Source organism: Dreissena polymorpha, chromosome 2 (assembly GCF_020536995.1).
Source record: "Dreissena polymorpha isolate Duluth1 chromosome 2, UMN_Dpol_1.0, whole genome shotgun sequence".
Classification (NCBI taxonomy): Eukaryota; Metazoa; Mollusca; class Bivalvia; order Myida; family Dreissenidae; genus Dreissena; species Dreissena polymorpha.
In genome coordinates, this window is record NC_068356.1 from 95,337,328 (window position 1) to 95,352,514 (window position 15,187).

General features: G+C 36.6%; 1 protein-coding gene across 1 annotated transcript; it reads left to right on the forward strand.

Annotated features, from left to right (window-relative positions):
• The first annotated feature begins 2,554 nt into the window (after window positions 1-2,554).
• On the forward strand, window positions 2,555-11,812 carry LOC127868126 (uncharacterized). The gene is made up of 5 exons (XM_052409745.1): window positions 2,555-2,685; window positions 7,885-7,999; window positions 9,978-10,113; window positions 10,600-10,663; window positions 10,813-11,812. The coding sequence occupies exons 1-5, from the start codon at window positions 2,565-2,567 to the stop codon at window positions 11,616-11,618; spliced, it is 1,242 nt and encodes a 413-aa protein (XP_052265705.1). The 5' UTR covers window positions 2,555-2,564; the 3' UTR covers window positions 11,619-11,812.
• The last annotated feature ends 3,375 nt before the right edge of the window (window positions 11,813-15,187 follow it).

Below are 15,187 nucleotides of genomic sequence, written 5' to 3' on the forward strand. Positions count from 1 at the left end.
GACATTTTAGCAGATGACAAATTTCCCAGCATGCAAAGGGTTAGTTGTTGGTCGCATTTGTAATTAGTATATTCAGTGTATTCTTTCTCATGCGTCATAAGTCATACAAACTAATGAAAGTATTATTCATTTTTGTCGATTGTCGTGTTTGCCGTATGCTTTGACCTTTGTCCGTAAACGAACATTTGGACTTCAGAGAAAAAAAGCGGCGAGCAAAGACCGAATGTTAAAATCTCATAAACAATACAGTTTATTTAAATGCACGACAAAATGATAAGATAAGTTTAAGTTTGTGGAGTCAAAAATTATGCATTTTATGTTCTGAAGGCGGACACATGGAACATATCGCTTGGAAAAAAGCAATAAAATATCGATGTTACAACATGTGATAGCTTTTTAAAATACACTTAAGCTGTACGAAAATATTATTCGATCATTTGCAATGTCCTATCAGCTGCATTGTTCAAATGAGCGTAATTTAAAATTATATTTTTTCTTTAAATAAAACGTACACACCTTTTTAATGAAATTTGTATAACATGAGGCGGAGTCAACAGAAAACACATGACTCTTACTAAGTCCCTTCACATGCGCTACTGTTTTAATATTTTCGTGCAAAAACAATACCATTAACTAAAAGGCAGGTGGCACGGAACCCGCATTAATAATGGCGTTGTTTCTTTGTCTGAAGCGAAAACTAATGAAATAATGACAGTTTGCATAAGCTGGCATATCATAATTGACCACAATAATAAACAAATTCTGCATGAGCATTTTAAAATGATTTATTTAAGTCGGAAGATATCAAAATTAAAGATCAAAATTCAACGATGAGCCGTCGTGCGGGGGCAACTCTCATTGCAGATTTGCGGTTGGTCGGATTTGTAATAAGTATATTCTTTTACATGAATCATTCGTCAAAAAAAAACTAATGGAAATGTTATTCATTTTAGTCGAAATGTCGTTTTGGCTGTATACTCTGACCTTTGTCCGTTAAACGACAACGAGTTTTAAAGGGGTTTAATCGGAATTTCGTTTATTGAAGAACTATGAGTATTTTACATATATTTTTTTATATTGCTATGATGTGCAATGTTGCCGTTTAGACTCAACGTCGACAGTATTGGCCCGCGGGCACACCATAGCTATGTATATAATTAATAAATATTTAAATTTTAAGCAGTGTGAGAATCCAACGTTAAATACCAAAAAATATTTATATATGCTTTTCCGCCTGTCCGTCAAGCAGCCCATGTTTTCTTACCGCTCGTTTCCATGTCAACGTTTTAGATGAAGGTCAATGTAGATTTTCGCCCCCCCCCCCCTCACTCCTCCCTAAACGGTTTAACGGTTTTTATTGTCATGAAAGTATCAGTCATGTACTACCGACATGTCTAAATTGCATAGACTTCCGCCTTTAAAGTTTTTTTTATGACCGTAAATAAAGTGACAACAGTCAACGAAAAGTGTAGCATAATTTTTCGTGGATTGAACGAGCACGTCTGCCAATGAAAGGCTAAATTTTCTCGGTAGGCAAAGCAAGGATGTTAGTGGACTTGTTAACTAATATTTAAGTGTTAAAGCGTAGCGAACGTAAACATACGGGCGGATATGTCTTCTTGCCGTATGCATGTGATTAGGCGTTGACAAGCGAAAAACGTGCCTAAATAGTTTGTTTGTATTAGCGAATTAAAATATCAGAAATAACTTAAATAAAAAAGCAGGAAAAAATATAAGTTTGCACGGAATAGTTCAGTGCCAATGAGTCTGAACATGCATTAAAAAACGTAACGACGCAGCGTTGTTTGTAAATAATAAGGTTTTATTCGGGCTGACGTAGGACATATATACGTGAATTTAAACAAATATACAACACTTTTCAGTGGACGCTTTAACCAAAGAAAAGAAAAAAAAACGTTCGTTAACCTTTAAAGAACGTTAAAAGATCAGTGTATAGGCGATAAGTTCATATTGGAGAGAAGAAAATAAAACGCTGGGCAGTGTCGTATGCGAATCGGGGCGTTCATAAAATGCACAAATCCAGTACTGGCAGTAGCTTGATAGACATCAGCTCTTTTATCCAGGCCGACAATGCAAAGAGAAAAATTGTTGAAAAGTCGCACCTCGACCTGTTTTCATGCGTAACAGAGGCGCTTTTTGGAGAGTCGGACCAGTCGAGCCAGCGGTCAACGGCGTTACGCCACGCGGTACTGACACAACTCATGGACGCCCGCAGTGACGTGATGGACGTACTGATCATGCTCCTGGAGCCGTTTGAGACGCCGCCCAAGGACGATGAAGACAAGATGAGACGCTTGGAGGAGGCGAGAACGCTGCTCAGTAATAAGGTCCTGGAGCCTTCTACTGACATCCAGCATTTAAGTATTTACCTGTACTGCGTTGCGACGTTTCTTGGCATTGACGTTTACACCGCGTCGCCAGAAAGCGACCACTTCCGTTGGCGGTGCTTTAAATGTCTTAAACTGTCTCGATTTAAGAAACGATTCACTCACAACGATACAGTGTTTGACTTTACTGTGAATAAGGGGAAATTCCCGTGTTTAATGTTGTATATAGAGGACGACGAGACGAATATAATTGTGCATCACATTGAGCCTTGTGATCCTGGTGCACCCGTGCCGCCTTGTCCTGGACTATTGGAGGATTTGATGACGTATCTAAAAGGTAATCATAACACGAGGAGCGTTCTGTGAAAACTGGGCTTAATGCATGTGCGTAAAGTGTCGTCCCAGATTGGCCTGTGTAGTCCTTTCTGCAGAGGCTAATCTGGGCTTATTCTTCTTGACCAACAGTCAATGAATTTTTAAAGGGGCCTTTTCACAGATTTTTGCATGTACTGAAGTTTATCATTAACTGCTTTATATTGATAAATGTAAAAATTGGATCTTTAAAGCTCCAGTATAAAAAAAAACAATAATAAAATTACAAAAAAAAAACTCAACACGGCTCGAACCACTGACCCCTGGAGTCCTGGAGTTATAGTCTATGCATAGACCACTCGGCCATCCGTGCTCATACCATGAAAGACGTATTTTATACATTATACATTATACATTATATAAGCAATCCTTGTGGTTTCACAAAATATAACGACAAAAAAATCTCCAAATTATTCAACCGTTTCGCGTTGCAACGCTTTATCATTTTCAAGTTTTAAATCGTCAAAAGATGCGTATAATGAATATTTTAGGGCATGGTTAATGTTAAGTATTACTGATTCCCCACACATATCATAACTAAAACGAAAATTTGCGAATCTGAAACCATTTTTTTTATTTTGTCAATCTACCAAAACGTCAAAAGGGCCATTTTAAGGATGTGTGTAATTCATTTGGAATTCGCGTTTTATCTATTTTAAATCAATGTATTTATTAAATTATGCATATTCTGATTTAACTCTGATTTAGCATGTTGCCTTTCACATTTGTTTATTATGATTTGTTACAACATTCGTTCGAATGACTGCATCCGTTTTGATTAGATGCAGGAGCGGAATATAATTTAAGACAAAACTAATGGTTCAAACTTGTACATTTGTTAATGTTTGTATTTGTAGTATAAAGGCACGGTGAATTATTAACGTTTACTTATACATGCATTTGATAACCACCGGCTAAACTACATGTATGTATATATTTATATATGTGCTGTGTTTGTGCACACATTTAAGCATATTAAGGTTACATATGCTATAAATCTTTGTTCGGGTAATGAATAAGCATTTACTAGACTTTTGTCAAGACAATTTTCTCACTTATATGTTCACATATTTTCTTCGTATTTTAGATGCGATGATACTTTGTATGACAACTCGATTACAACTATTGTAGTCTCTAACAACGGTCAAAAATCACAATCTGATAAAAGCGATCTATTCCAGTTATAACTACATATTTCCACATACATCGCAGAATTTGTTTGAATACTTTGAATAAAAGAGGTCACGTACGGCGTCTTATTCACGGCGTTAATAATTAAAGGGGCCTTTTCACGTTTTGGTAAATTGACAAAATTAAAAAAAAATATTTCATATTCGCAAATTTTCGTTGTAGTTATGATATTTGTGAGGAAACAGTAATACTGATCATTTATCATGCTCTAAAATATCCATTATATGCATCTTTTGACGATTTAAAAACCTGAAAATTATAAAGCGTTGCAACGCAAAAACGATTGAATAATTTGAAGAGTTCTGTTGTTGTCGTTATATTTTTGGATAATACGATGATTGCTTATATAACGTAAAAAATACGTTCCTCGTTGCATGAGCACGGATGGCCGAGTGGTCTAAGCGATAGACTTTTACTCCAGGGCCTTAGCGGTCAGTGGTTCGAGCCCAGTTGATAGGTACTTTTTTTCGTTCCATGATTGTATTCTTCTTTTTGCTGGAGCTTGTTAGATCCAATGTTTACATCTATTATTATAAAGCATTTAATGACACACTTCAATACATGCCAAAAACTGTGAAAAGGCCCCTTTAACGCGACTTGTTCACATATGTTTGTATTTTTGAAGAACGTCATGTGTTAACTTACAAATCTAAAATTCTTAAATGAATCTTAAATAATAACATATCATATAAAACTTGAATATGAAATACTGCCTGTCACGGGATTCGAACCCGCGCCCATGGAAGCTATGTTAGTACTACGCGTATGTTCCAAATACTCGAAAAAGGCCTTACAAATAGTTTATAATTTTACCGATTTCGATTCACGAGTATGAATTAATAAACCAATATTTTGACATATTCTTAGTCTGGAATGTTATTTATCCTGTTTTAATATAATGTATTCATTCTTTTTTGAAAGTATGAGAGTCCTTTTGAAGATCTCTATGTTATCTATCTGTGAACAAGTCCTTTTAAATATGTAATATTAATTATACATTCTTATACATAATGAATAATCAAGTGAAACTTAATACTTTTTAAGCGGATGGCTGTCAATGTATTTTACTACCCATATACTATGTGTCTTTCAAAACAGGTGTGAAATCAATATGTCACGGTCAACGGTGTAATGTTTACGTACATAACATTACGTACAAGGAAATACACGTTACCGTTGGAATGTGCCTCGGGCTTTAACTGTCACCGACAGGTCCTTATTCGATTGCAGAAAACGACAGTAAACAAAAATCGTCTATGTTCATTCTTCTGCTGTTGTTTTTTCCGTGTATGTTTACGTAAATCGACAACGTGTTAGTCCCATCCCATAAATCTTTTGTGTTGAAAATCGGGAATGCGACTTCTAGGAAAACTGTATTTTTATAAATAACTAGAAACTTGAAAACAACAACAACACATACATTTGAAGCCGATAGTTGCACCAAGTTTTACTTAGTGTGTAAATAGCCGTGTGTAAAACAGTAACTTCGTTAAAGGGAAAACATGTTGAAATATAAGTATGTAAATATATTTATGCAAGACAGTTACTCCGTTAAAGGGGCCTTTTCACAGATTTTGGCACGTATTGAAGTTTGTTATTAACTGTTTATAGATGCATATAAATGATATTTTATAGCATGGTAAATGTTCAGTATTACTGCTTCCATACATATATCATAACTACAACGAATATTTGCGAATCTGAAACTGTTTGGTTTTATTTTGTCAATTTACCAAAACGTGAAAAGGTCCCTTTAAAAAGTAAAAAAAGAAAGAATGGAATGTAAATCTGGGGAACAGAAGTGACCATCTGAGCATGAACACAGGTGGTTGGCGTGTGTCTATGATATTAATTTGTGAAAACATCATTTTGAATGATCATATTATAACGAAAAATTAAAATTTATGAAACAAAAATTCACTATCAAATATATATATATAACAAGGTATGCAACTCAAAGTCACCCCAAAACGGGGTGCATCGCTTTGAACAGCCATATCTTCATCAATTGTGCAGCGATTTTCACGATCACGGTTTTATTCAACGCAGAAATGAATTTCCTTTCTGGAAATGTATATGTCTTGCAATATTTTACAAATTACAACTTTAAAGAAATAACACGATACAAAACTCGTATGACCCAGTTGACAATGATCATGCATTCTTTATGAATGAAATCTCCAGTTGTAAAGACACACCTCCGCATTGGACCAATGAAATCACTCGTGTGTTTAAAATTTCAGTTAGTTGAAATGTATGTAAACAAAGGTTTCAAACGGCGCTGGACAGTTAGTCTTGATGCATAATGTAAAGACAAGAACGGTTATTATGTTTTTTCATACTTTTTATTGAATTATGGTATCGAGGTACATGAACTTTGTAGGGAAGATGCCGTTTACTCCATGAAGATTTCAGTCTTATAGACTGCATGATCATTGTCAACTGGGTCATGCGAGTTGTGTATCGTGTTATTTCTTAAAAGTTGACCCAGCATTTGTAAAAATATTGCAAGACATATACATTTCCAGAAAGGAAATTCATTTCTGCGTTGAATAAGACCGTGATCGTGAAAATCGCTGCACAATTGATGAAGATATGGCTGTTCAAAGCGATACACTCCGTTTTGGGGTGATTTTGAGTTGCATAACTTGTTATTTATATATTTGATAGTGAATTTTTTTTCAGAAAAGTTAATTTTTTGTTATAGTATAATTATTTATCATTCAAAATGATGTTTTCACTCATTAATATCATAGCAACACGCTAACCATCTGTGAGCATGAACTGTTTTACACGCCGAATACATATTTATTTAGAGCCATAACTCTGCGGCAATTTGGTCGACCATGGTTTGGTTATTATGACCTGATAGAGTGTCATCTAGTAAGGTCAGACAGAGCTGTAATGGACGAAACCTTCGCGCCGAGATTTGACTGGAACCAGCATAGTTGGATCAATTATATGTGAGAGCAAGGAACGATAACTCTGCGTGGAGATTGGAATAGAAGAGCGCTTTTCTAAATTCAAGGGTAATAACCACAGTGTGTCTTGGAAATTTGGTCAACATGATTATTTGATACTGCAAAGGCTATAACAACGTATTTATGACGTAATTTGTTAAAAACAATTAAAGGGTACTAAAACAATATTACCGTAACTTGGCAATGTTGTGCATTGACAATTGGAGGGACATAACTACACAGTTATACCGAGCGATTTTGTTAACGAGATGCTTTGATAATGCCAGTGCCAGAACTAAACAGTAACTGGCCAATTGGGTAAACGAGAAACCCTCAAAATCAACGAACATTTTACAATATTTCGATAAACGTAAGTTTACACTTAGAACTTCTATGCCCCTTATAGCAAAAGCCAAAATTTCAACTATAGATGTGGTCTGGTAACATAGATTTAACAAGATACAAAATGCTCTTTTTGCGGAACAATATATTTAACACATGTACATATACCAAGTTAGTGTACGTGTGTCGTATGAATAGATATCGTTGAAATGGAATAAAGTGCTCTACACACAAAAAACAAGCATTTTGTATCTCTTTATATCTATATTACAATACAACATCTAGCGTTGAAATTTTGGATATTGCTATAAGGAACATTGTTTTTTTTATGTGTTAACTCTATTTTTGTTCGAAATATTGTACGAACTCTTCTTTAACTTTGAGTGTTTATGTTACTTTAAGAATCAAAGGGCTTTAACTTCAGTTTATGTACAATATGGTTAATTGAATAATTTGATAATCCAAGGGCCATAACTCCAAATTAACTGGGCAGCTTGGTCAATAAGTTGGGGGGGGGGTTATTTAAAAGATCATAACTGTGACGACGTCATTTCGTCATCAAGATGATTTGCTGACCGAGCAAATTCGTATTCAATATGATTTGAGAAAATGAACGGCAGCAATAAAACGAGAAAATAAATATATATTTAACAAGTGTGTTCTAATTGTAGAAATCCCCCTTGAAGAAATCGAGATACCGGACGAGTTGATCACAAAGGTGAGAGCGAACTGGAGAAAACTTGATAAGGCGGTGGTGTCCTTAACAGCTCTGGCGAAGGAATACTGGTAACAATGTATTCAAGTTACACAACACATTGCACATACATTTAAATAACTGCGATAATGCATTTGTCCAAATTTTCTCTTTGAAAAGCCAAAACCGCATTCTCTTTGAAAAGCGAACCGTAAGTTGAACGGACCCTTTTCAAACTCCCGATATCGAGTTCTATAGAAGTTGCGTGATAAAACGAATCGAGAACGAGACTGACGATGTTGAAGCGCTTGCCAACGGTGTCATGCTAGTGTTCAGTGTATACATATTCAATACAATTACATAATGATGTTAATTTGTCGTTTGAATTTACAGTTCATTTTTGGAAAGGTTTGATTCATAGTTTATAATACGAAAAATATTTAACGCACGGTTACATCATATCCATTTGTGTCTAATGTAAAGGTGATGGACACCATGATTCTGTTTAATAGAGTATATCATAATTGTAAAAGTATCAACATAAATTGGTCGTTGCTTATTTCATGACTGTTTGCATAATTAACGAATGGAAGCAATTATAAGGGAATCTGGGTTTTCCTGGGCCGAATAATTTTAGACAATATGCATTACCTTTTTTAATGCGGTAAAACTGAGTATTTTTTTTAAAGATACCTAACAGACTCAGTAGTCACTCAAAAGGCGTCAAACAAATTAACAACAAGTCATTAATTTGTATCATTTATCTGTATTGCCTAAGAATGTTCACCTTATTGTAAGGAACGAATAAAACATATGTTAAACAAGATTCCGGGAATGTTGAAACAAGTTTTATTATTTTCCTACCACTTACTCGATCTCACGACACTCTGGATCAGCACACGATTTATTACATCTGACGGAGGAGTCCGGAGATCGCCGACGTATCACGATTGGATCTCACGAGTTCATTATAGTTATAGATCTCGCTCGCAAGACTTGTTAAGAACGATCGGATTACTTTGTCGTGGGATCGAGTTACTCAGTCGTGGGAATCAGTTACTAAGTCGCGGAAACGAGTTACTATGTCGTGGGAACCATATAAATAAAACAAGCATAAGTCACAAATGTGCCAACGTAATTTTTTTTCTCACTGTCCGAGTTGTTTTCTTCACCGACATGCATGTGTATTTAGACGGTGACCTTAAGACTTAAGCTGGCTTTCCGGTTCAAACGGTCCGGGTTCAAGTCCATGAATGAAAACTGCGACAAATTTAAACTTCATTTTGTTTGTTGTTGGCTGTTCGACCAAAACCCTACAATTAAGCTGTCCCCGGGTACCCCTGAAGCGCAAGTAGTCAACAAATGGTTAACTTAATAATGAATTATAAATTGAATTACAGCTGTATGGTTTCGTTTCGATTTGGAACCACTTAGTCTTATGTTGTTTCATGTATATATAAAAGACCTTAACCCTTACAATGCGGGAACCGAATTTTTAAGGCCTTTGCAAACAGTTTGGATCCAGATGAGACGCCACAGAACGTGGCGTCTCATCAGGATCCAAACTGTTTGCTATTCTGATAGTATTCTTTGGAAAAAAAAATCGAAGAAAATGCGCATTTTATGAATTCAGCAGACGACATTTTAGCAGACGACAAATTTCCCAGCATGCAAAGGGTTAAGTCATACAATTCAGCCTCACCGCTGGTAATGACCCAATAAAAATCTATGGTTACCCCGGAAATTCTCTAGACTTTAAAATAAACTCAACATTAACCATAATCTGCTGATACAAATGTATTCAGAGGTCAAAATAAAACGCAACAACCTTATTCTGCGTATACAAATCAATGCCGTGGTCCTTTTATGATTTATAATCCTAAAAAATGCTTTCTGTATTTATGATAATTATTTGAATGAAAATAACAATTGATACATAAAATGAGTCATCATTTTAGTTCCCTCGTATTTGAGATTTTTATTTATTTATGTTCTGGAGAGCCGATTTACAAATATCACTCACACGAATATTCAATCTACACTGAACCCTGTTTGCTGATTTTTTTCTAGTGAAGAGCTGTTTGTTCGCGACCCGGTATACCGGCATAAGATCAGCGATGTCCGGTGCAACAGACGCCTGTACCTCCCGCGTATCACAGAAATGCTTGCTGGCTCCGACCCGGAACCTCGAAAAGTGTTTTGTCAGGTACATATGATAGCATGTAAATAACTGTATAAGAAGCTTCATTTGTAATCAAAATAATCATCAACGCATTAGAACAAATCGTAGTTGGTGTGGTTATTATTACGGCGATATGAACAATATGAATGGCATTGTTGGAAAACCGGGCTTAATGCATGTGCGTAAAGTATCGTCCCAGATTAGCCCGTGCAGTAAATAAAGATTAATCAGGGGCGATACCTTTCGCTTGTATTGAATTTAATTTGAGGGAAGTCTCTTCTATAATGAAAATACAGTTAAGGCGAAAAGTGTCGTCCCTAATCTGGGACCCAGGGCGAGGCTAAATTTATATTTTAACAGCAGTAGTATGTCAGTCGGTATCGGTTTGCTGTAGTAGCAGATAAAGTAAGAAGCTGCAGATAAAAAGTAACATGCGATGGACGTATATAAATCAGAAGAAACTCATCATAAATAACAGTGTATGAGTAAAATGTTCTCTTTTTTTTACAGATTTTATTGAAACAGTTAGACATTCAAACGTTGAAGCTTGTTAGCGACAACCTGGACTTGAAAAGTAAGTAAAAATATTAATATTTATAAGAATTATGATTTTAAACGTTTTTGTACAAAACCAGTTCTTGAATAACTTGTATCATACGATTATAAATGTATCTTTATTTTAAGCATGCATGAATTTCGTTCTCAACGGTCTGTTCCTTGCAGAAATCGAGCATTTCCGGAAGTATTCGGCATTAGCACGACTCGAACATGCCGTTCAGCAGTTTTGTGAAGTTGCGTCGCCGACAGAAAAACACGACAGTTTGTCCGACGAGTTCAGGCAAACTCGAAGATGTGTGAATAATACTGTGATTGCGACGTCCGCGACGGCGTTAGTGGGCGGCGTCCTTGCGGTCGCCGGAATATTAGTAACGCCGGTTGCGGCCGGACTCTCGTTAGGACTGACACTTTCCGGTGGTGTGATCGGATGCGTCAGCGCCGCAACGCAGAGCGGCTTCCGAATCCACGAAGCGGTCAAGGAGAAAAGAGTCGTCGCCGGCATCGAAAAGGAGCTGATGGCATCGGAACGCGCGGTGGAAAAATCAATGGCGGAAGTCTGTGAACTGTTCAGTGATTTTCACGACATCTCTCTCAAGGGCAAACCTGCTTCAACGGAAACGAGCTTGGCGCGAGGTGCATTCTCCGTTGGATCTATCTTTCGCAGCATGCACAGTTTCGTTGGCGTGGCGGTGTCGACGGCCAGCGTCGGCGCCGGCGCCGCGGTAGCTACGGCGTCGGTGTTTGGGCCGATTGGATTGCTCCTCGATGTCGGACTTATGGCGGAGGCGATACGTAACAAAGTCCGTGGCAACAGAACTAAAGCAGGGAAGGCATTGGAGTGCTTGGGTGCTTTCCAGACGGTATTTGGAGCACTGCTTAGAGGCAACGTCGACACATCCGTCAATATCATTGAATCGCCGTCGTTTGCGGCTGTCGACCGCCGCTTGTCGAAGAAATACAGTACTATGTAACCTTACAATTCGTGCGTTGCAGTTCGTTTAAATGTTACGCTTGTTTATTTATCACATATAGGCCAAACATCGCATGTATTTTATATACACTTCTTTTTGCCTTCCTACGCTGAAATTTATTGTTTGACAACTTTCGTTCAAAGAGTTAAACAAAGGAATCATATAACACATGAATATTAACACGTAAATATTTTGCTATTATGATAGTCGGCATTTTGCCATTTAGTTCGGATGTTTGTTTACAATTAATTTCTTTATTTAATTGTTTTAATAAAACAACAGTGTTTACGAAACAAATCGTGCATTATGCGTGTTTGTAGTTGGCGGGAGACAACCGGTAAATAAAATAATGTCAAATGTGCGGTTGTTTCCCTTTATATAACAACACTTTTGTTTATTATTTTTATTTTTATTGTTTTAAATTATTTTTGGCCAAGAGTGAGTTTTGGATTAAATCCAATGACTATAAATAAATGCATTGACCGTTCAAATGCGTTGGCCCCAGTTTAACTCATTTCGTGTGCTTGTTGGGTACTCGCTTGTCTTGTCTAGTACATTTGGGCCGTGTTATATGAAAAGAGGGTTTATTGCATGTGCGTAAAGTGTCGTCCCAGATTAGCCTGTGCAGTCCGCACAGGCTACTCAGGGACGCCGCTTTCACGATATTTTTCGTTGAAAGAAAGTCTCTTCTTAGTATAAATGAAGCTTATACGGAAAGTGTCATCCCTGATTAGCCTAAGCAGACTACACAAGCTAATCTGGGACGACACTTTACGCACAGGCATTAAACCCCCTTTTAACAAAGTCCGGCTTATTTGTTTTGCATCTTACTGTTTGGTATTGCTTCTTTTCAATAAATAAAAGACCGCATTTTATAATTCGGTGTCTCTCCTGCTGATGGAGCTGAAGTTTCACTATATGAAAACTTAACCCATTTATGCCTAGTGGACTCTCCCAGCCTTCTAAACTGGATCAATTTATTTCCAAAATAAGGGATGTCTGATATATTCATTTCTATATTTAGAATATTTCTTACAGAAATTCCTTTAAGCAAACAGCGCAGACCCTGATGAGACGCCGCATCATGCGGCGTCTCATCTGGGTCTACGCTGTTTGCCAAGGCCTTTTTTCTAGACGCTAGGCATAAATGGGTTAATGTTTCGTCTAACGACATGTAATTCGGAAATCAAATACACGTTAACTATCCAAGGTCAACATTCGATCAATAAAAACCACAACAAACACGGTTATAGTAAAACTTTAACTTTGAATGATAATGGTTTTAATTAATATATTGTGTTTTTATACGATGCATATATTAGCTGCAACGTTTTCAATCACATAGGACTTGTTTATAAGTGTGTTGACGTTATTGTTTAATATTCAAATAATATACTGAATGCACAATGTATATGCACTATTCAGTAAAAAAAACTAACTTTCTAGCAATATACTACCCATAATTACCCCTTAATAGTGACTTAAAATAATTTCGAAAACTATCATTCAATAAGATATGATGTAGATAACATACTAAGCCGAATAGACGGTGGTTAAATTAATGTTTAACAACGCATCACGCGAATAGTATCTTACGTATTGTCACCTCGCCATCGCTAGATATTATGTAAATCTTAAATAATCACGCTTGCGCTTGCGCGAGCGAAAACGGGTACATTTTCTAACTTCATTTAGTTAATATTTCACAGTATTTATCCCGAAAGCAAATATTTTTTTAATTACTAAATGCTTTTGTTTCATGTCCGTACTATTTTCTCATTGATTCCAATGACATTTTGGATTCAATGAAAATTTGACGGGGATTTTAAACGTTATTTGTTTGAGTTTCTACTAACACCCACCTATTGCAGACTACTATGGCCGTCTTGGTTTTAGCCGTCGAGACCCAAGAAAGAGCAAGGTATCAATAAACTCTTACAACAGTGACGAAAGGCTTCTAACCTCGACGAACGGGTTAAATCCTCAGTGTTGGTGAGGTCCTTCTTTGGTCTGTGGTCACCATACCGGACAGGTTTGTTTCCTCGTGGTACTTCGGTCCACCCCCATCAAAAAAACCACATGAAAATTTATTATCATTCCGTATAAAATGCAAAGCTGGACAATTCAATGAATGATTCAAAATGGGTAACCAATTTTTTGAGTCAAGTACGTTGATGAGGTCGGATATGACACACATAATACAGCCTAGGGCGAGGAAGAATCTAATAAACTTCGAAACTCCATCGCGCCACGAAAGGTCACGGTCACACAAACTGGACACGAGGATGTCTTTTCGTAAATAAACACAAAGATTTATGCTTGTAAAATGCAAAACAATCAAAGATGTATGGTCGAAGAGTGTTCTTGAATGGATTACTTATACACATACCTGTTTGACTTATTTTTTTAGTTCGAAAAATCAGAGTTATTTTAATTGATTTGGTAGTTAAACAAAGCTTGAATTGCAAATTACCAGCCCCAATGCCGGCTTTGATTAATCAATACCTACAAGTCATTATGTACCAGTAAACCTGTCAGAAAAGCCGGAGGGAACCCCGCGGAATGATAAACAAATGGTAGACAGTGTATGATCTTTATATTTGTAATATCAATATTGTGTGTTGATAAGTACGACTTCTACCTGTATTTTAAACATTAACTCCTAGCCATCTTTACTTCTTTTTGATGATTTACTACCGATGAACAGTGACCTGATATTGCATTAAAGCTATATTTCAAATCAATTGATTTTTTATAAAGTAGTCCCTCATCAGGCAAATGAGAAAGAAATAGGGAATTATATTCCCGAACATTTTCCATATTTAACTACATAATATTAAATGAAATCATACAATTTCTTAACAGTTATTGACAAATGTGAAAATATTGAAAATACTTTCATTATGCATTCAGCTTACAAAAATACGAGGTAACATTTTCTTAACAAAAATCCCAGTTTGTCCGCAAGCCATTTCTTAACCCATTTATGCCTAGCGTCTGGAAATAAGGCCTTGGCAAACAGCGTAAACCCAGATGAGAAGCCGCATGATGCGGCGTCTTATCAGGGTCTGCGCTGTTTGCTTGAAGGAATTTCAGTAAGAAATGTTCTAAATATAGAAATAAATATACGGGACAACCCTAATTTTGGAAATAAATTGATCCAATTTAGAAGAATGGGAGAGTCCACTAGGCATAAATGGGTAAACAAAAATCCCAGTTTGTCCGCAAGCCATTACTAAATAGTTCGCAATAGGGTGAGCGTATCGTATGACATCTCATACGTCGGAATGCGTTACTAGTTTTCGCATGATGTTACACGAACATTGAATTATACTTGAATTAAAACGTTTATTGAAAATTATTCCATTACTTGGTGACAGCTACCGTACTTCAGTTGTATTCTGTTAACAGCCGGAAAATTGCCCTTTATCGGCGGCAAACTGTGCGAAAGGGAGGGCAAGCGGTGTCGCCGGCGACACTGTTACAGTGGCCTTCCCCCTACTCGGGCAATTTAATAACTAGAATAGCAGCTATTGGATAAGAATTCATAAACTGACAGTTTTGTTGTC

Coding starts and splice junctions, on each gene's coding strand:
- LOC127868126 (XM_052409745.1), top strand. CDS start 2,565: ATGTTGTATATAGAGGACGACGAGACGAATATAATTGTGCATCACATT. Junction 2,686..7,884: donor TTTGATGACGTATCTAAAAG/GTAATCATAACA, acceptor TTCTAATTGTAG/AAATCCCCCTTGAAGAAATC. Junction 10,114..10,599: donor CTCGAAAAGTGTTTTGTCAG/GTACATATGATA, acceptor TTTTTTTTACAG/ATTTTATTGAAACAGTTAGA.